At 48.9% G+C, this 27,044-nt stretch overlaps 1 protein-coding gene across 1 annotated transcript in view; it reads left to right on the forward strand.

The window, feature by feature from the left end:
* Positions 1-27,044, forward strand: part of slc38a8a (solute carrier family 38 member 8a) — a 104,774-nt gene that overhangs the window by 36,580 nt on the left and 41,150 nt on the right. Inside the window, exons 3-7 of the mRNA XM_059993406.1 lie at positions 2,313-2,469; positions 5,893-5,991; positions 14,245-14,302; positions 16,942-17,056; positions 18,794-18,941. Of these exons, the coding sequence (XP_059849389.1) occupies positions 2,313-2,469; positions 5,893-5,991; positions 14,245-14,302; positions 16,942-17,056; positions 18,794-18,941 (577 nt within the window). The remainder of the gene's footprint in view (positions 1-2,312; positions 2,470-5,892; positions 5,992-14,244; positions 14,303-16,941; positions 17,057-18,793; positions 18,942-27,044) is intronic.

A 27,044-nucleotide genomic window follows, 5' to 3' on the forward strand; every position in this document is an offset into this window, starting at 1 on the left:
TTGGCCTTGACCCTGCCTTGTGCAGCTGAATCCTGGACTTACTGTCAGATTGCCAGCAGGTTGTAAGAGTGGGCTCCCTCACCTCCAACCCTCTGACTCTCAATACAGGAGCCCCTCAGGGCTGTGTACTGTCCCCTCCTTTACTCCCTGTATACACGACCATACACAGCTCCGATATGCTAATTAAATTTGCCGATGACACTACATTGATTGGCCTTATCTCAAACAATAATGAGGTGGCCTACAGGGAAGAAGTCATCTGTCTGACACAGTGGTGTCAAGAAAACAACCTCTCCCTCAATGTCGCAAAAACAAAGGAGCTGGTTGTGGATTACAGGAGAATGGAGATGGGCTAACCCCATTGACATCAATGGATCTGGGATTGAGAGGGTAAATAGCTTCAAGTTCCTCGCCATCCACATCACCAAGGACCTCACATGGTCTGTACACACCAGCTATGTGGTGAAGAAGGCACAACAGTGCCTCTTTCATCTCAGAGGCTTGAGGAAATTTGATGTGGGCCCCAAATCCTAAGAACTTTCTACAGGGACACAATTGAGAGCATCCTGACTGGCTGTATCACTGCCTGGTATGGGAACTGTACCTCCCTTAATCGCAGGACTCTGCAGAGAGTGGTGCTGACAGCCCAGCACATCTGCACTAGTGAACTTCCCATGATTCAGGACAGGTGGGCCCGTAGGATCACGGGGACCAACCATCTCAACCACACTCCATTCCAGCTGTTACCATCTGGGCAACGGTACTGAGCACAAAAGTCAGGACCAACAGGCCCCGGGACAGCTTCTTCCATCAGGCCATCAGTGTTGAACTCACACTGATTTGAGTGTACTCTATATTACATTGACTGTTTGATTTATTATAAATTACTGTGATTGCACATTTAGATGGAGAGATAACGTAAAGATTTTTACTCCTTATATATGTGAAGGATGTAAGAAATAAAGTCAAGGCTGCAGCTTTATGATTCTTCCCACAGACCGACCTCAGGTCGCTTTCTTTCAGCTTCCTGAGACAAGTGTGTTCTACCTGGTCAGCCACACACTGGGCTCTGGCTGTCTCAGATCATGGGCTGTTCTTTCCATAAACCTGTCATTTCTACCAAACCACAATCAGCTGGGTTGCAGTGCTATAACACCCTGGTTAGTTCACACAGGCAACATTGTGTTTAGTTCTGACTGCCTCATTTGAGGAAGTATCTGGAATATTTAGAGAGCGTGCAGGAGAGATTTACCAGGGAATTGCCTGAATTGGAGAGCATGACAAATAAAGACAGGTCGAGCAAGCATGAGCTTCTCTCTGGAGCAAGGGAGGATGGGAGGTGACTAGACAGATGTGTACAAGATGCTAAGAGGTATAGATCAAGTAGATAGCCAAAGACTTTTTTTCCAGGTCAGAAATGGCTAATTCGTGGGAGTATAATTTTAAAGTAAACACAGGAGATTCTGCAGATTATGGAAATCTAGACACACAAATGCTGGAGAAACTCAACAGGTCAGGCAGCATTTATGAAGAGGAATAGAGTCGATGTTTTGGGCTGATACCCTTCAGTCCCAATGAAGTATCTCAGCATAATCTAACCTGCTGAGTTCCTCTAGCATTTTGTTTGTGATAACTTTAAGGTGATTGATAAAAATTTAGGGGGGATGTCAAAGGGAACTTTTTTTTTTACACACAGAATAGTGAGTATTACACCCTGTGGTGGTGGAGACAGATACATTCTGGGCATTTAAGAAACTCTTGGGTAGGAACACCGTTGATAGCAAAATGGTGGGCTATGTAAGAGGAAAGGGTTAGATTGATCTTAAAGTTGGTTAAACAATCAGCAAAACATTGAGGGACAAAGATCGTGTACTGTGTTGTAATGTTATCTGTTCAATTAAATGACTCCTCATTTGGAAATTATCTCTGGTTTTGCAGATGACCAGCTGGGATCTCACTGTGTACACTATTGATTGCTCTGGTCAAAACCATTCCTGAGCAAGAACTGTTTGAAGAACAGTCTCACAAAATGGCAGCCTCCACTTCTTCAACCACACAACAATATTTATTTTGCCTGCTTCCACGGTCCACGGCTCATTGTACTTAGATACTTATCACATTTAACTCCTTTCTAGCCAGCGTGATGAATGGCCAGTGGCCTGTGTGCTGTGCTCTGTGATTGGTGTCCTGTGACCAATACCATGACTGGCTTCCTGTGATTGACATCAAATGGATAGTTGCTTAGCGAGTTGTGCGCTGCGATGCTCACTGTGAGAAGGATGGTACCATTTGACCTGTTCTTTGTGTTATAGTGTGTGACTCGGTGGCCAGCAATGCCACCTCGCCAGGCGATGAGGGATCAGCACAATTATGGTACGTGAACCATCGTCTGGGGCTGACTGCCATCTGCCTGTTCATCATCCTTCCCCTGTCTGTTCCCGAGGAGCTTGCCTTCCAGAAGTACATCAGGTACAGACACCTGGCAACACACTTAGAGGGGCAGACAGTGTCCTGACTGAGGCTGTGTCCTGGGTGTAGGTCACTGAGCCAAAGGTTGTGGACTGGTACATGTAACCCAGACAGTACCACTCAATGCCAAGGCAGAGAGTCACCCTTGAGCATTCAATAACTGCTGTCATTACTTCACATTAAACATTAACATTCATTAACCTTCTTGCACAAAGAATCTTACTTATAAGACTATTGAATGAGCCCCAGTGCAATAAGATGGTTTTTTAACCTCATGATCTGCATTGTTATGATATTGTACCCTATTGTCTTCCTGCACTGCACTTTCTCTGCAGCTGTTACTTTTTATTCCGCATTCTGTTATTGTTTTACCTCAATACATTATGTAATGAATTGATCCATACAATCAGTATGCAAGAGAAGCTTTTTATTGTATCTCAGTACATCAGTACCAATTCCAATTCCATTTCCAATCAGCTGCTCAGTCTACCTGTGCACACATTCCCTCCCAACTTGACATCACCAACTAACTTGGATTTAATACGCTTGGTCCCCACTTTGAGCTCCATAACCTTGATCCTAATCAACAGATCCTGGACTCAGATCTTTGCAATAATCTACAAGATGCAGGCTGGTTTTATTTTTGCTCAGGCTCTCTGCTTTGCTCAGTAACAATATCGGTTCTGGCCAATACATAATAGTCAGTCCAATTTGTCATGAGGTCATCAATCCAGACAAAAGGGAATCAGCAGGCAGCCAGCAATGGAGTTCAATCATTGCAGGTTTTAATGAACTTTTGATATTTGTGATGCAGAGGTTATTACACAAAGTCATATGGGATTAAATACCCATGGGGGACAGAGGGATGTGATGGCTCTAGGGAAGTTGCACATGAGATTCTCCAAGATGCTGCCTAGGATGGAATATTTCAGTAAAGAGGAGGGAATGAGAAAGTGAGTCCAATCTCCCTAGAGTGGGGAGGTTAGGAGGGGAACCCATGTCACAGAAAATTCTGGGTCAGCCCTGCAGAGATCTCCCCTCCTCCCCCCACCTTCCTGGAGCAGAAAGTTTACATCAGTCCCAAAGTGTATTTTTGGTTTCCATTATCAGATTCATACACTCTCTCCTCTCTCTTACCTCCTTCCCATTGTTGGCTTTATTTGCATTGCATTTTACTTTCTGTAATAGCTTAGTCAGAGGGTTGTACAGCACAGAGACTGACACATTCCCATCTAAACCATTCCTACAATAACCCCATTATCAGCTACATAAATTATACTCTAATACCATTCCCATCTAAACCAATCCCACAATAACCCCATTCCCATCTAAACCAACCCTACAATAGCCCCATTCCCATCTAAACCATCCCTACAATAACCCCACTTCCATCTAAACCATCCCTACCACAACCCTATCCTGATTTAAACTAATCCTACAATAACCCCACTTCCATCTATTCCAACCCTACCACAACCCTATCCTGATTTAAACTAATCCCACAATAACCCCATTCCCATCTAAACCATTCCTACAATAACCCTATTATCAGCTACATAAATTATACTCTAATACCATTCCCATCTAAACCAATCCCACAATAACCCCATTCCCATCTAAACCAACCCTACAATAGCCCCATTCCCATCTAAACCTTCCCTACAATAACCCCACTTCCATCTAAACCATCCCTACCACAACCCTATCCTGATTTAAACTAATCCTACAATAACCCCATTCCCATCTAAACCAACCCTACAATAACCCCACTTCCATCTAAACCATCCTTACCACAACCCTATCCTGATTTAAACTAATCCTACAATAACCCCATTCCCATCTAAACCAACCCTACAATAACCCCACTTCCGTCTAAACCATCCCTACCACAACCCTATCCTGATTTAAACTAATCCTACAATAACCCCACTTCCATCTAAACCAGTCCCACAATAACCCCATTCCCATCTAAACCAACCCTACCACAACCCCATCCTGATTTAAACTAATCCCACAATAACCCCATTCCCATCTAAACCAGCTATAGAGTAATCCCATCCCAATGGGGGGCAACCTGCGTTGTCCAATTAACTTACCCAACAGAATGTCCTTTTTAATGTAATGACTGTTTCCTATACTTACACTTGAGTTACTTAGACTGATATTTGAATAGGCAAGGTGTGGGAGTTATGGTCCTAATGTGGGTAAATCAGGAAAGGTCAGTACAGTTATGGTGGGCAGTTACCATGGAATGTAATTCTGGGCTGAACAGCCTTCCTGTATCTAGTCTGTCAAGTCTGGCTAGAAATCTATGTGACCCCCACTCGTTCTGCTGATCTCCCTCAACCAAACCATTGCCTTATGTTGAGAATAGTGACACCCATTTAGTCGCTATCAGTTACCCAGTAAATGACCCCTTCATCCAAATTCTAGATCCTGCCTACTTAAGTTGCACACCAGAATGTTATTCCCCTTGCCTTAGGATTTGCTTTTGTGTACTGACTAGTTTTGTGTATTTTTATCAGAAGCCTTTTAAAAATGGGAATACACGACATTCACTGCTCTCCATAATTAATTGTACATCTTCAACATCACAGCTGCGATTTTTCAGCATAATTTCCCTTCAACAAACTCACACTGACTTTCTCCAATCACATTAATATTTTGGGGTAATCAAGGACCAGAGAGCACAGCCTCAGAATAGAAGGACATCCCTTTAGAACAGAGATGACAGGGAATTTCCTCAGTCAGAGGGCATTGAATCTACAGAATTCATTGCGACAGATGGCTGTGGAAGTAACGACACAGTGGGTATTTAAAGTGGGGGTTGATCGGTTCTTGATTAGTAAAAGCAGAGAAGCCATGGAGATCAGGAAGATTCAATGAGCCAAATTGCCTAACTCTGCTCCTACGTCCGATGCTTTCCCAGTGTTATGTTAACATTCCTTTGTAATAGTCAGAGAGTTACAGCGTCGCAGGAACAGTCCCTTCATCGCAACTCATCCATGCTGGCCTTTTTAAAACTCTGCCATTCTATTTGTGCATCCTCCGCAGCTTGCCAAATCACTGTGACTGTATCTCACTTCACCACCACCTCTAGCAGCAAGTTCGTGATACCAAACACTCACATTTATGCCATAATCACAGAGTCAGAGAACTGAAATAGACCCTTTGGCCCATCTAGTCCATGCTAAACTATTAATCTGCCTAGTCCCAGTGACCTATATCGAGACCATAAGCCTACTGCAGAATGCAGGGCTATGTATCTGTGTTTGAGACTGTAAGCCAATGGGGTGAGTGTGCGTGTCTGTAGGTTTGGTGTGAGTGTGTATATGTGTGTGTGTGAAGTGTTTGTGTACGTGTGGTGGTTGGCAGCCTCAGAATGGAGGGAGGCGTGCCTCACCTGTCCTTTCACTCTCTCAGCATACTGGGGACCTGTGCTGCCACTTACTTAACAGTCGTGATCATCATCAAATTCTACATGGAGGGTCCAGATGCCATCTCAGAACATCCTGAAACCAGGTGAGTCAGGACCACAGTACAGGCGGTGAGGAGGTAAGGGCAGGGAAGGGGATAAAGCTCAGTGTCATAAGGGGGACGTTTGGAATGGACCCAAATGCAGGACGCAATACTACACTGAAGTACTAGGAACAGGACAAGACAAAACTAAAGGACAGGACAGGTCGCAGACTAGGCTAGGGAAGCAGGACCGGGACGAGGGACTGGGAACAAGGAGCCTGGGCGTGGACTCCGAGCCCGAGTCTGGATAATGACCCAGAACCTGGGTCTTGACTCAGGCTCTGACCCCAAACCAGGTGAAGACTTGACGAGGCCTGGGTTCTTGGAGTTTGAGGCTGGGGTCTTGAGGTTCGAGGCTGGGGTCTTGGGGCTTGCATAACTGGAGGCTGGAGCTTGGAGGCAGACTAGGAACTGTACATTAACATAAAGCCGGGACTTATCCTTCAACAAGCTGGGACTCCTCTTTAATAAGACACTAACATGAGACTGGGTAGTATATAGACATAGAGCCGGGACTTATCCTTCAACAAGCTGGGACTCCTCTTTAATAAGACACTAACATGAGACTGGGTAGTATATAGACATAGAGCCGGGACTTATCCTTCAACAAGCTGGGACTCCTCTTTAATAAGACACTAACATGAGACTGGGTAGTATATAGACATAGAGCCGGGACTTATCCTTCAACAAGCTGGGACTCCTCTTTAATAAGACACTAACAAGAGACTGGGTAGTATATAGACATAGAGCTGGGACTTATCCTTCAACAAGCTGGGACTCTGCTCCTGCCCGCAAATTGTCGGAGGCATTACAAATTACTCCAGAAAAGATAACACACTTCCTCTGGCATCTAGCTCAATCATTCCCAGTGTAGTGTGTGGTTTAGATAGCCACTTTATTCCTGGGCTGGGCAGGGAGAAATAAATTAAAGAGATTTTCTTGAGTCTCCATTGTCCTAAAGGAGAGGACGTTGCTCCAAGATTATAAGCAGTCATAAAAAAATTGAGGGGTGTAGGAACCTCTGAAATCCTCCATGCTGTGTAGTAGTGGAGGATTCAGCACTAGAGGGGCCTAAAGAGAAGGCAGGTATATTTTTGGAATTGGGAGTCACGGGGAAGTGGGACAGTTAGAATCTGATGCTGATGTCGATCTGCCATGATCACAGTGAATGGTGGGGTAGGTGAGGGGGTGAGTCACCTAATTCAGGGGTCAGCAACCTTTACCACTGAAAGAGCCACTTGGACCCGTTTCCCACAGAAAAGAAAACACTGGGAGCCGCAAAACCCATTTGACATTTAAAATGAAATAACACTGCATACAACATTTTGTTTTGCCTTTATGCTATGTATAAACAAACTATAATGTGTTGCATTTATGAAATTGATGAACTCCTGCAGAGAAAACGAAATTACATTTCTGCATGCAACAAAAACATTTTGAACTCCGAAAAAAAGACGTTGGGTTGAAGGTTACTTTTAAGTAAAATACTCAATGTCTATTTGAGTTCTTCTTGTATTTATGAAAAACGCTGAACTTAAATTTTCTGCCAGCCGCAAACCAAAAATAACGTCAGCCAGCTGTCAACCTGAAAAATAAAAGGACTATTTCACTGAACAATGAAAAAATATGAATATTCCTAAAATAATAGGCAATTAAAATATGTATCATACTTGGTTAATGGGATTTCTGCTCCTGGACCTCAGTGCACAGCATCTGCACATCAGGGCTGTATGACGTCACCTTCATCTTTACACAGGATCGCAAGCCGTCATCTGTGAGGCGTGCGCGATGTTTGTTTTTAATAAAGTTCATGTTGGAGAACAGCTGCTCACATACATATGTGGATCCAAAGATCAACAGGACTCCAAGCGCATACTTTTCAATGTTTACATAAATGTCGGGGATAGCATTCCATGTTTCGAACATAAGTTTGTCCGCTTTTGGGAGGTTTTCAATATCACTCCATTTGTGATTCTGAGCAAGAACGGCCTTCTGACGGGCAACATCTTCAAGGTCTGCTGTCAAGCGTCTAAACTTGGACACCCATATGTCTTTGTCGGCTATGTCGGCCAGTTCCATCTCAAGATCAGGTTGACTCACACCTGCCAATGCAGTCGTATTCAGTAGGGATGGATAGATGCTTAGGGGAGTGACCGGGAAGGATAATGTGTTTTTTCCTCTCTGAACTCACAGAAGCGTTTCCCAAACGAAGTTTGCATTGCGATGATTGCAGAATGTAAATACTCCGAACTTATCATGTCGTGACCTTGTTTGAACTCTCTCAAATTGGGGAAGTGAGACAAAGTGCCTTTCTGTCAATTTCTGGCAAGCACTGTCAACTTGCGCTCAAATGCCAAAACATCCTCCAACATGTGTAGGGCTGTACGTCCTTTCCCTTGAAGAGCTGTGTTCAGCGTGTTCAGGTGCGCTGTCATGTCTACCATGAAGTGTAGCTTTTCCAGCCCTTTGCTGCCCAGGAAAGTTTTCACTTCTTCCAGACACGCGACAAAGCGTTTCAGCACCTCCCCTCTGGACAGCCACCGGACTTTGTTGTGCAGCAGGAGATCAGAATATGCGCTTTCCAGCTCGTCCAGTAACAAACAGAATTGACGGTGATTTAAACTTTTTGCCATTATTTTATTGACAATCTGATTGACAACATCCATTACTTCTGTGCATTCCGGAGGAAATGTTTGAGCGCACAGTGCCTCTTGGTGCAAGATGCAGTGAAAAATCAGCAGCTTTCTGTCCAGCGACTTCTGCAGTAAAGCCACAAATCCCTTGTGCGTTCCCGTCATATTCGGTGCCCCATCAGTAGCTACTGACACCAGGTGGGTAGTCTTTATTCCTTTGGCTCTTAAACAATTCAAGTCAGCCTCACAGATGTCCTCCCCCCGTGTTTGGTCTTTTAGAGGTATCAACTCAATCAGTTCTTCCTGTGGCCCGGCAGAGTTTACATACCGGCAGAACAACGCTATTTGTTCAATATCACCTTTGTCTTTAGTCTCGTCACAGGCAATCGAGTAGGCCACAGCTGAATTGATGTCTTTAATTTGCTGTCTTGTGATGTCTTCTGCCATTTTTATGGTTCTGTCTTTGACAGTCTTTGCAGAGAGGGGCATATCCCTGATTTTCTGCAAAATTTCACTCTTGTTTTTAAAGTCCGTGAATAGATGTTCTGAAATCTTAATGAAAGATTCTTTTATATATTAACCATCTGTAAACTGCTTCCCATGCCTGACTATTTCCTGAGCGGCAATATAACTAGCGTATGTTGTTGGTTTTCTGGACTTCATCCATTGCTTGAAATGATTTTTGCTCAGATCAACCTTCCGCATCAGTTCCGAAATGGCTTTTTTTCTCTCATCTCCATCCAGATATTTTTGAGCAAAGGCTGCGTGTTTATTCTAGAAATGCCTTGCAACATTTGACTTTTTGTTGTTTGCTAGTTTCTCATTGCATATTAAGCATACCGGTAAACCAGTCTCGTCAACAGTGAAAGCAAATGAATCTGTCCACGTATCATTAAACGTTCTGTTTTCTTCAGTCACTTTTCTTTTTTTAGAATTCTCCATAGTTGGCCTACCTTGGATCGAAAAATTAAAGAAATCGCGCACTGACGGGTGTCAGGTATTGGCAGTGGTGACGTATATTAATAGCGATAAAAACACGTTGTAGCGGTGTGCTCACGCAGTCAGTAAACTGCAGTCGAATAACTTTATTCGAACTAAACAGCCTTGCTTTTAAGCCTCCCTCAACCTGGCCCCCATGGGCGCGGATGCTGCAAAAGTCCAATTATTTCCCAAAGCAACAGGGAGCTGCAGCACAGAGGTAAAAGAGCCGCATGTGGCTCCGGAGCTGCGGGTTGCCGACCCCCGACCTAATTCTACTCTGTGTTTGTGATCTCCATTATCTGCGTGTACTCTATCTCCCTCCCTTGCACCGGTTATTATTAGCATCCAGCTCTAACAAAACCTGACTAATTATCTTCCACTGCCTGTTCACATCAGACAGTCTCACAGCTGTATAGCCCAGAAACAGGGCCCTTGCTCCACTGAGCAAATTCCAAACTGTTCGCTCAACCACACTTGCATGTATTTAAGGTTCATCTTGCAGACATCACATTCAAAGTTGTCCTCAGGATGCTTATTTGGATCCCCAGTGGCCGAGGTTAGCCATATCTGAATATGCACTGCAGAACTGGATAACATACATGTGGTTCAGAAATGCAACCAGCTAACTTGCACATGGATGGGGTATTTGCCAGTTGCCTTTTTGTTCATAAAGAGCACAGAATTCCCCTGCCATAAGTTAGATAAGAAGACCATAAGATACAGGAGCAGAATGAGGCCATTTGGCCCATTGAGTCTGCACCACCCTTTCATCATGGCTGATCCAAATTTCTTCTCAACCCCAATTTCCTGACTTCTCCCTGTACTCTTTCTTGCCCTGACCAGTCAAGAAACTAACTTCTACCTTAAATATATATAAACACTTGGCCTCCACAGTTGCCTGTAGCAAAGAATTCCACAGATTCACCACTCTCTGGCTAAAGAAATTCCTCCTCACCTCCGTTCTAAAAGGATGCTACTCTATTCTACGGCTGTGTCCTCCGTTCTCAGACTCTCCCACCATTGGAATCATTCACATCCAAGTCCACTCTATCAAAGTCTTTCACCATTCGATGAGGTCACCCCTCATTCTTCTGAATTCCAGTGAATACAGGCCAGAGGCCAACACTCTTCATAAGACAAGGCATTCAATCCTGGAATCATTATCGTGAACCTCCTTTGAACCCTCTCCAGTTTCAGCTTACCCTTTCTAAGATAAGGGTTTCAAAACTGTTCACAATACTCCAAGTGAGGCCTCAGCAGTGCTTTATAAAGTCTCAACATTACATCCATGCTTTTATATTCTAGTCCTCTTGAAATAAATGTCAACATTGCATTGGTGTTCCTCACCGCAGACTCAACCTGCAGATTAACCTTTAGGGAATCCTGCACAAGGTCTCCTAAGACCCTTTGCACCTCAGTTTTTTAAAAATATTTTCTCTCCATTTAGAAAATAGTCACACCTTTCACTTCTTCTAACAAAGTGCATGACCATACACTTTACCAACACTGTATTCCATCTGTCATTTCTTTGCCCATTCTCCTAATTTCTCGAAGTCCTTCTGTAGCCTCTCTATTTCTTCAAAACTACCTGCCTCTCCACCTATCTTCGTATTGTATGCAAAAGGCCATCAATCCCAACATCCAAATGATTGACATATAACATAAAAAGAATTGGTCCCAGCACAGACCACAGTGGAACACCACTAGTCACTGGCAGCCAACCAGAAAAGGCTCTCCTTATTCCCACTCTTTATCTCCTGCCAATCAGCCACTGTGTTACCCATGCTAGAATATTTTCTGTAATATCATGAGCCCGCGGCTTGTTAAGCAGTGTCATGTTTGACACCTTGTCAAAGGCCTTCTGAAAATCCAGAAACACAACATCCACCAAGTCTCCTTTGTCTATCCTGCTTGTTATTTCTTCCAAGAATTCCAACAGATTTGTCAGGCAATATTTTTCCTTGAGGAAATCATGCAGACCACAGCCTACTTTATCATGTGTCTCCATGTACCTTGAAACCTCATCCTTAATAATAGACACCAACATCTTTCCAACCACTGAGGCCAGACTAACTGGCCTGTAGTTTTCTTTTGTCTTCCTCTCTCCCTTCTGGAATGACATTTGCAATTTTCAGGTCTTCTAGAACCATTGCAGAATCTAGTGATTCTTGAAGGATCATTACTAATAGCTCCCTGATCTCTTCAGCTACCTCTTTTAGAACCCCGTGGTGTAGACCATGGTCCACATGACATTTCTACCTTCAGAGCTTTCAGTTTCTCAAGAACCTTCTCTCTAGTTAACGTAACGTCCACTCTTCATGCCCCCTGACACCTGGAAAATCCACCATTCTGCTAGTGTCTTCCACAGTGAAGACGGATGCAAAACACTTATTCAGTTTGATCGTCATTTTCTTGTCCCCATTACTATCTCTTCAGCATCATTTTCCAATAGTCTGATATCCATTCTTGCCTCTCTTTTACACTTTATGTGTCTGAAGAAGCTTTTTGTATCCTCTTTAATATTATTGACTAGCTACCTTTCATAGTTCATCTTTACCTTCTTAATGACTTTTTATTTGCCTTCTATTGCTTTTTAAAAGTTTTCCAATCTTCTAACTTCCCACTGATTTTTGCTCCATTATATGCCCTTTCTTTGTACATATCCTGTGCCTTCCGAAATGCTTGCTGGGGCCAAGCTGCTCTGCCGTCATCCTTGCCAGTGTTCTTTTCCATTCAGCTCTGACCAACTCCTCTCTCACGCCTCTGTAATTCCTTCTACTCCAATGTATCAGTGATACATTTGAATTTAGCTTCTCCTTCTCAAATGTCAGGGTGAATTTGATCATATATGATCACTTGTCTCTCAAGGATTCTTTTACTTTAAGATCTTGATTCAATTCTGGATCATTGCACACCACCCAGATGAGAATAACTAATCCCCTAGTGGGCTCGACCACGAAATGCTCTAAAAAAACTATCTCATAGACACTCCAGGATTTCCCCCTCCTGGAATCCAGCACCAACCTGATTTTCCCAATCTAACTGCATATTTAAGATTGTAATATTGCCCTTTTGGAACACATTTTCTATCTCCTACTGTAACTTGAGAACACATCCTTACTACAGTTTAGGGATCTGCATATAACTACAATCAGGGACTTTTTAACCTTACATTTCCTTAGCTCTATTGACAGTGATTCAAAACCTTACAACCCTATGTCACCATTTTCTAATGACTTGATTTCATTTTTTTACCAGAGCAACACTGCCCCCTCTGCCTTCCTGCCTGTCCTTTCTAAACAATGTGTATCCTTGGGCATTAAGCTCCCAGCTATAATCTTCTTTCAGCCATGATTCAGTGATGCCTACAATAATGTACTTGCCGATCTGTAACTGTGCTGCAAATTCATCAACCTTATTGCATATACTGGACCTCCAGACCATTCCCCGAACTAGCAAATCCCCTGTTACCACAGTATACCTCCTCTCCCCCTTTCCCTTGTGAGTCACAGATGCAGGCTCAGTGCCAGAGACATGACCTCTGCAACTTTCCTCTGTTAGGTCATCCCCCGACAGTATCCAAAGTGATATACCTGTTGTTGAGGGGGATGCCCACAGGGGTACTCTGCACTGGCTCCTTAACCCCTTTCCTCTTCCTGACTGTCACCCGGTCTCCCATATCCTGCACTGTGGGTGTAACTACCTCTCTATGTAGAAACATAGAAAACCTACAGCACAATACAGGCCCCTTTGGCTCACAATGCTGTGTCGAACATGGACTTACTTTAGAAATTACCTTGGGTTACCCATAGTCCTCTATTTTTCTAAGCTCCATGTACCTATCCAGGAGTCTTTTAAAAGACCCTATCGTATCCGACTCCACCACCGTTGCCATCAGCCCATTCCACGCACTCACCACTCTCTGCATAAAAAACTTACCCCTGACACCTCCTCTGTACCTACTCCCAAGCACCTTAAAACTGTGCCCTCTCATGCTAGCCATTCCAGCCCTGGGAAAAGCCTCTGACTATCCACATGATTAATGCCTCTCATCATCTTATACACCTCTATCAGGTCACCTCTCATCCTCCGTCGCTCCAAGGAGAAAAGGCTGAGTTCACTCAACCTATTCTCATAAGGCATGCTCCCCAATCCAGGCAACATCCTTGTAAATCTCCTCTGCACCTTTTCTATGGTTCCCACATCCTTCCTGTAGTGAGGTGACAAGAACTGAGTACAGTACTCCAAGTGGGGTCTGACCATGGTCCTATATAGCTACAACATTACCTCTCGGCTCCTAAACTCAGTCCCATGGTTGATGTCGGCCAATGCACTGTATGCCTTCTTCATCACTGAGTCAATTTTAAGCTGATTGGAGGAAAGTCTGTGGTGGGGTGGGGAAATCAGAGGCAAGTCTTTCCATGGAGAGTGGTGGAGCTGTGGAATGTCCTGCCAGTGGAGATGATAGGAATGGATACATTAGCGAAGCCCCAAATCCACATCCTCGGGATACCACGTCACTGTTTGGAGTGGCTGTGGCCCACTGGTCAGTCTCGCTCCAGGGAACTGCCAGTATGATCGTGCTCCTGTTAGGCCCTGCCTACTTCCCTGGTCTAAGCACCTCACTCTCTATCTTCCACAGCGTCACCCCTTGGACGGCAATGTTTACTGTAGTTCCAACCATCTGCTTTGGATTCCAGGTAAGAGGGATGAGTGGAGGAGGCAGGGACAATTATAATATTCAAAGGACACCTGGACAGGTGCCTGGATGGGAAAAGTTGAGAGCAATATAGGTGGGTGGGACTAACTCAGGTAGACACCACAGCTGGCATGAATAAGTTGGGCCAAATGGCCTGTTTCTCTGCAGTATGTCTCCGAATCCACTCGTTTGTGCCTATCATGTTCTGGGGTCTGCCAGAGTCTCACCCTTCTCAACTGGATAAGTAGGCTCACCAAGTTTCTCCAGTGTCCCATTACTGGTACCAATCTCCCTGCCAACCAGCGCGGCCGCCATCTTGCCCCATGAAACCATCTGGTGACATCCCAGCAGTTTACAGATCTCAAAGGTTTCAAAGGTACATTTAACATCAGAGCAATGCTTTTTCTTCACAACAATCCATGAAAACAGAGGAGTGCCCCAAAGACTGAATGACAGTTAAATGTTAGAACCCCAAAGCCCCCCCCCCACTGCACGGAAGCAGCTGTAAAGCAACAATTCCCCTCCCCACCAGCAAAAAAAACCCACCATCGAGCACTCAAGCATGCAGCAAAGCATCAGCAAAGACACAGACTTGCAGGACCCCAAAGAGTACTCGTTCACCTGGTATTCGACATACCACAGGCCCTCTCCCTCCCTACTAAGGGAGAAAGAGGTGTTTCTGTTTCTCAGCATGAGGGGAGACACAACTCTCGGATTTATGATGTTAAAAGTCTGCTGCATCGCTTTTTCCGAGCTCTGTGCCCAAAGACCTGGGGTCTCTGGGCAGTAGGGCTGCTTTGAACTTCTGATCTCCTGTCTCCCACGGCAGAGGCACTGACCTTCAGTCAGCACCGCAAGATCCCGGAACTCTGAAGGTGAGTTAATCTCCTAGGCTGCATACTGAATAACGGCCAGTCATGAAACCCCGAGAGTGGGTCACTGTTTATATACCCGTTTCCTGCTTTTTTTTTACTTGGCAGTCTCTCCATGTGCTGGGCTCTGATTTTCACTCACCAGTCCTCATTGCACTTACTTTAGTTTGATTGTCTCTCTACACTTCAATAAGCCGATAGCCGTGTCAAAATACCTCGTCACCACTGTTATGTATCTTCAGACCAGGAAACTAACTCAAAGGAAGACATGGGAGTCCAAGATGTTAGACACTTGTCTAAATTAAATTCCACTTTTCACTTCTAATCCCATTCACCCTGCTGATAAAAATCACACTGTACATGGGCACATAAATGGCCATTTTGACAGATGCTCCCAATGGGCGTACAATTCAGATGCTAAGTTCAACATTACCCAGGTTAGACAGCATGGGTTTGGGGAACCAGTCATTCACCCTCTGTGGACAGTAAAAATCCCACACAACATGCTACAGAAATACAAGTTCCTTCTCAGATACCAAACTCAATCCCTCAGCAGGCAGGCAAGTCTCATTACCTGGGGCAGAGGAAGGGGGAGTTTGGTGCAAGTTTCAAGGTACAGGCTGTTGGAAGAATTTGTGTGTTACATCTGTGGCCTGAATCTGACTTTCTCATGTGAATTGGCTGCTCACTTCATTACGGCTGAGATCAGACAACACACTGGGAAAGTCTCTGTCACAGAGCAGGTGGAGACAGCGGTTCCTTTGGACCTGTGATCGTGTACAGGAGGGTGCATCTTGAGTTCAAGGTACCCCACGAAAAATATCAACTAATTTCCAGCAACTTATAGCATTTCTGACGTATATCTGCATTTGGTTTCCACGACTTCATCCATAACCCATATATCGTTAGAGTATTTGGATTTGTTTCACTTGTGCAGGGTTGCCCTAACTGCCTGATCTATCAGCCAGTTTTCCTCACATGCCTGCTGAGTGTCCCTGAGACAGCCCGTCAGTGTAGGAGAACCATTTTCTAGAGCCTTGTCCAGCATTCTCCCTGCATCTGCTCTAATTCATGGTCACGTCCATCTGCTTTGCCACCAGTCAGCTCTCCTGCACTGCACTGCATACATTCCCAATCTCTGTTTCTTTATCTCAGCTCCAACTAACCATGCCTTGGAATCTAAACACTTCCCTGAACAAAACAGTAACGTGATCTTTAAACTCCCTCCACTATTGACCTATTTCCCATCATCCCTTCCCAGCTGTTTGACCTTCAGTAGAACATGAGAGCATCATACAGGCGCTTCAGCCCATGAGGTTATGCTGGCCTTTTAACCTATTCTACGATCAATAAAACTCTTCCCTCTTCCATCGCCCTCCATTTTCCTATCATCAATGCCTATATAGGAGTTTTTTTAAAGTCCCTAAGGCATTTGCCTTTACCCCTGCTAGAGTGTTCCTTGTACTCACCTTTCTCTGACTAAATAATTTACCTACAACAACCTGATTATAAGTTCTTCCAATCACTTGAAATTATACCATTTATAGTATTAGATTTGTGAAAAAGGCTTTGGTCTTTGCCTCATCATCTTGTATCCCTCTATCAAGCCACCTCTTGTCCTCTGCTCTAGAGTGAAAAGCCCTTGCTGATTCAACCTTTCCTGATGTTGTGTCATCATGTCATCTATCATCAAGCAAGTAACGAACTTTCCCAGCTTTCTTTTAACCCTTGAGGTTCATCTATAACGATCTCTCTGTTTCTGTTTCAGTGCCATGAGGCCAGTGTGGCTGTCTACAGCAACATGCGGAACAAGTCGCTCTCACACTGGGTCCTCATCTCCATCCTTTCCATGCTTGTTTGTCTTCTCATTTACTCCATCACAGGTAAGGCTCCAGGGACCCACATCTTCTCACAACCTACAGGCTCCATTGTGCCCCATCTTCTTTGATAGATGTGCCACACAGACTGACAGAAACTTGCCCGTGTCATCCACCGTGGTCACAGAATTAAACTGCAGAGTCCACAATACTGCCCACTCACCTCCTGATTTCGCATGTTCAAGAGAATCAGATCCTGAGTTAGTTACTATAACAAAACTTCACCCATCTTGCTAGTTATTACATCAAATCTCCATTCATCTCACCAGTAATTACAACAAAACTCCATTCATCCTGCTGGTTATCACAACAAAACTCCATTCATCCTGCTGGTTATCACAACAAAACTCCATTCATCCAGCTAGTTATCACAACAAAACTCCATTCATCCTGCTGGTTATCACAACAAAACTCCATTCATCCTGCTGGTTATTACAACAAAACTCCATTCATCCTGCTGGTTATCACAACAAAACTCCATTCATCCAGCTAGTTATCACAACAAAACTCCATTCATCCTGCTGGTTATCACAACAAAACTCCATTCATCTAGCTAGTTATCACAACAAAACTCCATTCATCCTGCTGGTTATCACAACAAAACTCCATTCATCCAGCTAGTTATCACAACAAAACTCCATTCATCCAGCTAATTATCACAACAAAACTCCATTGATCCTGCTGGTTATCACAACAAAACTCCATTCATCCAGCTAGTTATTACAATAAAAACTCCATTTTCTATTTTTATTTCATTCTTTGTTATTCAGTGTGGAATAGGCCACCCCAGCCTTTAGAGCCATGCTGTCCAGTGGTCTCCCGATTTAATGCTCGTCCAATTACAGCACAATTTACGATGACCAATTAACCTACCAATTGCACATCCTTGGACTGAGTGGTAACCAGAACGACCCGGAGGATGCCCGCACTGTTAAGGAGAGAACGTACAATCTCTTTACATGCAGTGACGGGATTTGAACCAGGGTTGTCTGTACTGTAAAGTGTTATGCTAACCACTACATGACAGTGCTATCTCCTTAGGGAGTGGTCCCATCAGTCCATTAACCCCTCCTCACTTTCCTGTTGTCCTGCCACATATTCCTGGGATTAACATGTCTGATGATCTGCCCTGAGACATGCACGTAGATCCAGTCACGAAGAAGGCACGTCAGATCTTTACTGGTTAAGGGGTTGCCCTTTCATTGAGCACGCTTACAAAGTTTTATAGTTGCACTGTTGAAAGTATTCTGACTCCTTGCACCTAACTGGCATGGCAATTAAAATATGAGAAAGTGTCGAGAGTAGTGGAATTTGTCCAATACATCCTCCTCACCAGTGCTACTATCTACAAGGCACCGTCTCAAAGAGGCAGCACCCATCATCAGAGGTCCCCACGATCTGCTCCAAGCCATCTTCTCACAGCTACCATTGGGTAGGAGATACAGAATCCTAAAGTTTCAAGCCATTAGGCCTCTTCAAGCATTCACTTCTTGTACCAGCCTGCACAAACCAAAATATCACCCACCATACCAACACTGTGGTCAGGTGAACTGTTACAGTACAACAGGCTTCGACCTCCGGTCACAGGGAGAACATGCAAAGCCCACGAAGGCAGCACCTGACATTAAGGTTGTACCCAGGCCTGTGGTGTGATGAGACAGTGGCCCTACCCATTGCTACAGTGAGCTGCTATTCTGAGAGTCGACATCTCCGCAACCTTGTAATGGTCGTGGTCTGTTTCAGGGATGTATGGATACTGGATGTTTGGCACAGACGTGGCAGCAGATATCTTGATGTCGTACCCAGATGATGATGTTCCTGTTATCGTCGGGAGGGTGCTCTTTGCAGTCTCTATTATCACCATCTACCCTATAGCACTGCACCTGGGGAGGTAGGTGAAGTTCCTCAAAACTCTTATCATTCAGACGTCTGATGGAGGGTTTCAGCAGGGGCAGTGATCACTGATCACAATGCAAGAGTGAGCAGTGACAACCTTCTGGCTATACCCTCGCCAGAACTGCCCCCCCATTACATCTCACCCCCTTCCCCGTTACAATAGATTATGAAGGGAACTGAAGCTGCACAAGGAGAGGTTTGATGGGTAGCTGTCAGCATCCAGCCCCATCTCTCTCTGATTATAGAGTGAGCACAATGCTTGCACGTGATCCTCAAAGTGAGACAGGTAGCATTGTTATGATTTGAGGGTTTGCTGTCATGTTGTAGCTCAGAGGAAAGTCAGCTAGGGTATTTCGACTAGACAAGATTTTCTGACTGGGTTTGTTACCTAAAGAGTTGCTCTTCTGGGAATGAGCAAAACTTAAAGTTGTATAAATCGCTGGTCAGGCCGCACTGTCCCACTCCCACTGTCCATACACACACCTGCCGAGCTCCTGCACAGTGTCCGGCTCCCACTGTCCATACACACTCCTGCCGAGCTCCTGCACTGTGTCCCGCTCCCACTATCCATACACACTCCTGCCGAGCTCCTGCACTGTATCCCGCTCCCACTGTCAGTACACACTCCTGCCGAGCTCCTGCACTGTGTCCCGCTCCCACTGTCCATACACACTCCTGCACTGTGTCCCGCTCCCACTGTCCATACACACTCCTGCCGAGCTCCTGCACTGTGTCCCGCTCCCACTGTCCATACACACTCCTGCCGAGCTCCTGCACTGTGTCCCTCTCCCACTGTCCATACACACTCCCGCACTGTGTCCCACTCCCACTGTCCATACACACTCCTGCACTGTGTCCCTCTCCCACTATCCATACACACTCCTGCACTGTGTCCCGCTCCCACTGTCCATACACACTCCTGCCGAGCTCCTGCACTGTGTCCCGCTCCCACTGTCCATACACACTCCTGCCGAGCTCCTGCACTGTGTCCCGCTCCCACTATCCATACACACTCCTGCACTGTGTCCCGCTCCCACTGTCCATACACACTCCTGCCGAGCTCCTGCACTGTGTCCCGCTCCCACTGTCCATACACACTCCTGCAGAGCTCCTGCACTGTGTCCCGCTCCCACTGTCCATACACACTCCTGCCGAGCTCCTGCACTGTGTCCCGCTCCCACTATCCATACACACTCCTGCAGAGCTCCTGCACCGTGTCCCTCTCCCACTATCCATACACACTCCTGCCGAGCTCCTGCACTGTGTCCCGCTCCCACTGTCCATACACACTCCTGCCGAGCTCCTGCACTGTGTCCCGCTCCCACTGTCCATACACACCCCTGCACTGTGTCCCGCTCCCACTGTCCATACACACTCCTGCCGAGCTCCGGCACTGTGTCCCGCTCCGACTGTCCATACACACACCTGCCGAGCTCCTGCACTGTGTCCCGCTCCGACTGTCCATACACACTCCTGCCGAGCTCCTGCCCTGTGTCCGGCTCCCACTGTCCATACACACTCCTGCCGAGCTCCTGCACTGTGTCCCGCTCCCACTGTCCATACACACTCCTGCACTGTGTCCCGCTCCCACTGTCCATACACACTCCTGCCGAGCTCCTGCACTGTGTCCCGCTCCCACTGTCCATACACACTCCTGCCGAGCTCCCGCGCTGTGTCCCGCTCCCACTGTCCATACACACTCCTGCCGAGCTCCTGCACTGTGTCCCTCTCCCACTGTCCATACACACTCCTGCCGAGCTCCTGCACTGTGTCCCGCTCCCACTGTCCATACACACTCCTGCCGAGCTCCCGCACTGTGTCCCGCTCCCACTGTCCATACACACTCCTGCACTGTGTCCCGCTCCCACTGTCCTATACACACTCCTGCCGAGCTCCGGCACTGTGTCCCGCTCCCACTGTCCATACACACTCCTGCCGAGCTCCCGCACTGTGTCCCGCTCCCACTATCCATACACACTCCTGCCGAGCTCCTGCACTGTGTCCCGCTCCCACTATCCATACACACTCCTGCCGAGCTCCTGCACTGTGTCCCGCTCCCACTGTCCATACACACTCCTGCCGAGCTCCTGCACTGTGTCCCTCTCCCACTGTCCATACACACTCCTGCACTGTGTCCCGCTCCCACTGTCCATACACACACCTGCCGAGCTCCTGCACTGTGTCCCGCTCCCACTATCCATACACACTCCTGCACTGTCCCGCTCCCACTGTCCATACACACTCCTGCCGAGCTCCTGCACTGTGTCCCGCTCCCACTGTCCATACACACACCTGCCGAGCTCCTGCACTGTGTCCCACTCCCACTGTCCATACACACAACTGCCGAGCTCCTGCACTGTGTCCCGCTCCCACTGTCCATACACACACCTGCCGAGCTCCTGCACTGTGTCCCACTCCCACTGTCCATACACACTCCTGCACTGTGTCCCACTCCCACTGTCCATACACACTCCTGCCGAGCTCCTGCACTGTGTCCCGCTCCCACTGTCCATACACACTCCTGCCGAGCTCCTACACTGTGTCCCGCTCCCACTATCCATACACACTCCTGCCGAGCTCCCGCACTGTGTCCCGCTCCCACTATCCATACACACTCCTGCACTGTGTCCCGCTCCCACTGTCCATACACACTCCTGCTGAGCTCCTGCACAGTGTCCCGCTCCCACTATCCATACACACTCCTGCCGAGCTCCTGCACTGTGTCCCTCTCCCACTGTCCATACACACTCCCGCACTGTGTCCCACTCCAACTGTCCATACACACTCCTGCACTGTGTCCCGCTCCCACTATCCATACACACTTCTGCCGAGCTCCTGCACTGTGTCCCGCTCCCACTATCCATACACACTCCTGCCGAGCTCCTGCACTGTGTCCCGCTCCCACTGTCCATACACACTCCTGCCGAGCTCCTGTACTGTGCCCCTCTCCCACTATCCATACACACTCCTGCCGAGCTCCTGCACTGTGTCCCGCTCCCACTATCCATACACACTCCTGCACTGTGTCCCTCTCCCACTATCCATACACACTCCTGCCGAGCTCCTGCACTGTGTCCCGCTCCCACTATCCATACACACTCCTGCCGAGCTCCTGCACTGTGTCCATCTCCCACTATCCATACACACTCCTGCCGAGCTCCTGCACTGTGTCCATCTCCCACTATCCATACACACTCCTGCCGAGCTCCCGCACTGTGTCCCGCTCCCACTATCCAAACACACTCCTGCCGAGCTCCTGCATGGTGTCCCACTCCCACTATCCATACACACACCTGCCGAGCTCCTGTACTGTGTCCCGCTCCCACTATCCATACACACTCCTGCCGAGCTCCTGCACTGTGTCCCGCTCCCACTGTCCATACACACTCCGGCACTGTGTCTCGCTCCCACTGTCCATACACACTCCTGCACTGTGTCCCACTCCCACTGTCCATACACACTCCTGCACTGTGTCCCGCTCCCACTGTCCATACACACTCCTGCCGAGCTCCTGCACTGTGTCCCGCTCCCACTGTCCATACACACTCCTGCCGAGCTCCTGCACTGTGTCCCTCTCCCACTATCCATACACACTCCTGCACTGTGTCCCACTCCCACTGTCCATACACACTCCTGCCGAGCTCCCGCACTGTGTCCCGCTCCCAGTGTCCATACACACTCCTGCCGAGCTCCCGCACTGTGTCCCGCTCCCACTATCCATACACACTGCTGCCGAGCTCCCGCACTGTGTCCCTCTCCCACTGTCCATACACACTCCTGCCGAGCTCCCGCACTGTGTCCCGCTCCCAGTGTCCATACACACTCCTGCCGAGCTCCCGCACTGTGTCCCGCTCCCACTGTCCATACACACTGCTGCACTGTGTCCCACTCCCACTGTCCATACACACTCCCGCACTGTGTCCCACTCCCACTGTCCATACACACTCCTGCACTGTGTCCCTCTCCCACTATCCATACACACTCCTGCCGAGCTCCTGCACTGTGTCCCTCTCCCACTATCCATACACACTTCTGCCGAGCTCCTGCACTGTGTCCCGCTCCCACTATCCATACACACTCCTGCCGAGCTCCTGCACTGTGCCCCGCTCCCACTGTCCATACACACACCTGCCGAGCTCCTGCACTGTGTCCCACTCCCACTGTCCATACACACACCTGCCGAGCTCCTGCACTGTGTCCCACTCCCACTGTCCATACACACTCCGCAACTGTGTCCCGCTCCCACTGTCCATACACACTCCTGCCGAGCTCCTGCACTGTGTCCAGCTCCCACTATCCATACACACTCCTGCACTGTGTCCCTCTCCCACTGTCCATACACACTCCTGCCGAGCTCCCGCACTATCCCGCTCCCACTATCCATACACACTCCTGCACTGTGTCCCGCTCCCACTGTCCATACACACTCCTGCTGAGCTCCTGCACTGTGTCCCGCTCCCACTATCCATACACACTCCTGCCGAGCTCCTGCACTGTGCCCCTCTCCCACTCTCCATACACACTCCTGCCGAGCTCCGGCACTGTGTCCCGCTCCCACTGTCCATACACACTCCTGCACTGTGTCCCGCTCCCACTATCCATACACACTCCTGCCGAGCTCCCACACTGTGTCTCGCTCCCACTATCCATACACACTCCTGCCGAGCTCCTGCACTGTCCCTCTCCCACTGTCCATACACACTCCTGCTGAGCTCCTGCACTGTGTCCCGCTCCCACTATCCATACACACTCCTGCCGAGCTCCCACACTGTGTCTCGCTCCCACTATCCATACACACTCCTGCCGAGCTCCTGCACTGTCCCTCTCCCACTGTCCATACACACTCCTGCTGAGCTCCTGCACTGTGTCCCGCTCCCACTATCCATACACACTCCTGCCGAGCTCCTGCACTGTGTCCCGCTCCCACTATCCATACACACTCCTGCCGAGCTCCCGCACTGTGTCCCGCTCCCACTGTCCATACACACTCCTGCCGAGCTCCCGCACTGTGTCCCACTCCCACTATCCATACACACTCCTGCCGAGCTCCTGCACTGTGTCCCTCTCCCACTGTCCATACACACTCCCGCACTGTGTCCCGATCCCACTGTCCATACACACCCCTGCACTGTGTCCCGCTCCCACTATCCATACACACTCCTGCCGAGCTCCTGCACTGTGTCCCGCTCCCACTATCCATACACACTCCTGCAGAGCTCCCGCACTGTGTCCCTCTCCCACTATCCATACACACTCCTGCACTGTGTCCCGCTCCCACTATCCATACACACTCCTGCACTGTGTCCCGCTCCCACTATCCATACACACTCCTGCCGAGCTCCTGCACTGTGTCCCTCTCCCACTGTCCATACACACTCCCGCACTGTGTCCCACTCCCACTGTCCATACACACTCCTGCACTGTGTCCCTCTCCCACTATCCATACACACTCCTGCACTGTGTCCCGCTCCCACTGTCCATACACACTCCTGCCGAGCTCCTGCACTGTGTCCCGCTCCCACTGTCCATACACACTCCTGCCGAGCTCCTGCACTGTGTCCCGCTCCCACTATCCATACACACTCCTGCACTGTGTCCCGCTCCCACTGTCCATACACACTCCTGCCGAGCTCCTGCACTGTGTCCCGCTCCCACTGTCCATACACACTCCTGCAGAGCTCCTGCACTGTGTCCCGCTCCCACTGTCCATACACACTCCTGCCGAGCTCCTGCACTGTGTCCCGCTCCCACTATCCATACACACTCCTGCAGAGCTCCTGCACCGTGTCCCTCTCCCACTATCCATACACACTCCTGCCGAGCTCCTGCACTGTGTCCCGCTCCCACTGTCCATACACACTCCTGCCGAGCTCCTGCACTGTGTCCCGCTCCCACTGTCCATACACACCCCTGCACTGTGTCCCGCTCCCACTGTCCATACACACTCCTGCCGAGCTCCGGCACTGTGTCCCGCTCCGACTGTCCATACACACACCTGCCGAGCTCCTGCACTGTGTCCCGCTCCGACTGTCCATACACACTCCTGCCGAGCTCCTGCCCTGTGTCCGGCTCCCACTGTCCATACACACTCCTGCCGAGCTCCTGCACTGTGTCCCGCTCCCACTGTCCATACACACTCCTGCACTGTGTCCCGCTCCCACTGTCCATACACACTCCTGCCGAGCTCCTGCACTGTGTCCCGCTCCCACTGTCCATACACACTCCTGCCGAGCTCCCGCGCTGTGTCCCGCTCCCACTGTCCATACACACTCCTGCCGAGCTCCTGCACTGTGTCCCTCTCCCACTGTCCATACACACTCCTGCCGAGCTCCTGCACTGTGTCCCGCTCCCACTGTCCATACACACTCCTGCCGAGCTCCCGCACTGTGTCCCGCTCCCACTGTCCATACACACTCCTGCACTGTGTCCCGCTCCCACTGTCCTATACACACTCCTGCCGAGCTCCGGCACTGTGTCCCGCTCCCACTGTCCATACACACTCCTGCCGAGCTCCCGCACTGTGTCCCGCTCCCACTATCCATACACACTCCTGCCGAGCTCCTGCACTGTGTCCCGCTCCCACTATCCATACACACTCCTGCCGAGCTCCTGCACTGTGTCCCGCTCCCACTGTCCATACACACTCCTGCCGAGCTCCTGCACTGTGTCCCTCTCCCACTGTCCATACACACTCCTGCACTGTGTCCCGCTCCCACTGTCCATACACACACCTGCCGAGCTCCTGCACTGTGTCCCGCTCCCACTATACATACACACTCCTGCACTGTCCCGCTCCCACTGTCCATACACACTCCTGCCGAGCTCCTGCACTGTGTCCCGCTCCCACTGTCCATACACACACCTGCCGAGCTCCTGCACTGTGTCCCACTCCCACTGTCCATACACACAACTGCCGAGCTCCTGCACTGTGTCCCGCTCCCACTGTCCATACACACACCTGCCGAGCTCCTGCACTGTGTCCCACTCCCACTGTCCATACACACTCCTGCACTGTGTCCCACTCCCACTGTCCATACACACTCCTGCCGAGCTCCTGCACTGTGTCCCGCTCCCACTGTCCATACACACTCCTGCCGAGCTCCTACACTGTGTCCCGCTCCCACTATCCATACACACTCCTGCCGAGCTCCCGCACTGTGTCCCGCTCCCACTATCCATACACACTCCTGCACTGTGTCCCGCTCCCACTGTCCATACACACTCCTGCTGAGCTCCTGCACAGTGTCCCGCTCCCACTATCCATACACACTCCTGCCGAGCTCCTGCACTGTGTCCCTCTCCCACTGTCCATACACACTCCCGCACTGTGTCCCACTCCAACTGTCCATACACACTCCTGCACTGTGTCCCGCTCCCACTATCCATACACACTTCTGCCGAGCTCCTGCACTGTGTCCCGCTCCCACTATCCATACACACTCCTGCCGAGCTCCTGCACTGTGTCCCGCTCCCACTGTCCATACACACTCCTGCCGAGCTCCTGTACTGTGCCCCTCTCCCACTATCCATACACACTCCTGCCGAGCTCCTGCACTGTGTCCCGCTCCCACTATCCATACACACTCCTGCACTGTGTCCCTCTCCCACTATCCATACACACTCCTGCCGAGCTCCTGCACTGTGTCCCGCTCCCACTATCCATACACACTCCTGCCGAGCTCCTGCACTGTGTCCATCTCCCACTATCCATACACACTCCTGCCGAGCTCCTGCACTGTGTCCATCTCCCACTATCCATACACACTCCTGCCGAGCTCCCGCACTGTGTCCCGCTCCCACTATCCAAACACACTCCTGCCGAGCTCCTGCATGGTGTCCCACTCCCACTATCCATACACACACCTGCCGAGCTCCTGTACTGTGTCCCGCTCCCACTATCCATACACACTCCTGCCGAGCTCCTGCACTGTGTCCCGCTCCCACTGTCCATACACACTCCGGCACTGTGTCTCGCTCCCACTGTCCATACACACTCCTGCACTGTGTCCCACTCCCACTGTCCATACACACTCCTGCACTGTGTCCCGCTCCCACTGTCCATACACACTCCTGCCGAGCTCCTGCACTGTGTCCCGCT

The sequence above is a fragment of the Hypanus sabinus genome, chromosome 17 (genome assembly GCF_030144855.1).
Source record: "Hypanus sabinus isolate sHypSab1 chromosome 17, sHypSab1.hap1, whole genome shotgun sequence".
Classification (NCBI taxonomy): domain Eukaryota; kingdom Metazoa; phylum Chordata; class Chondrichthyes; order Myliobatiformes; family Dasyatidae; genus Hypanus; species Hypanus sabinus.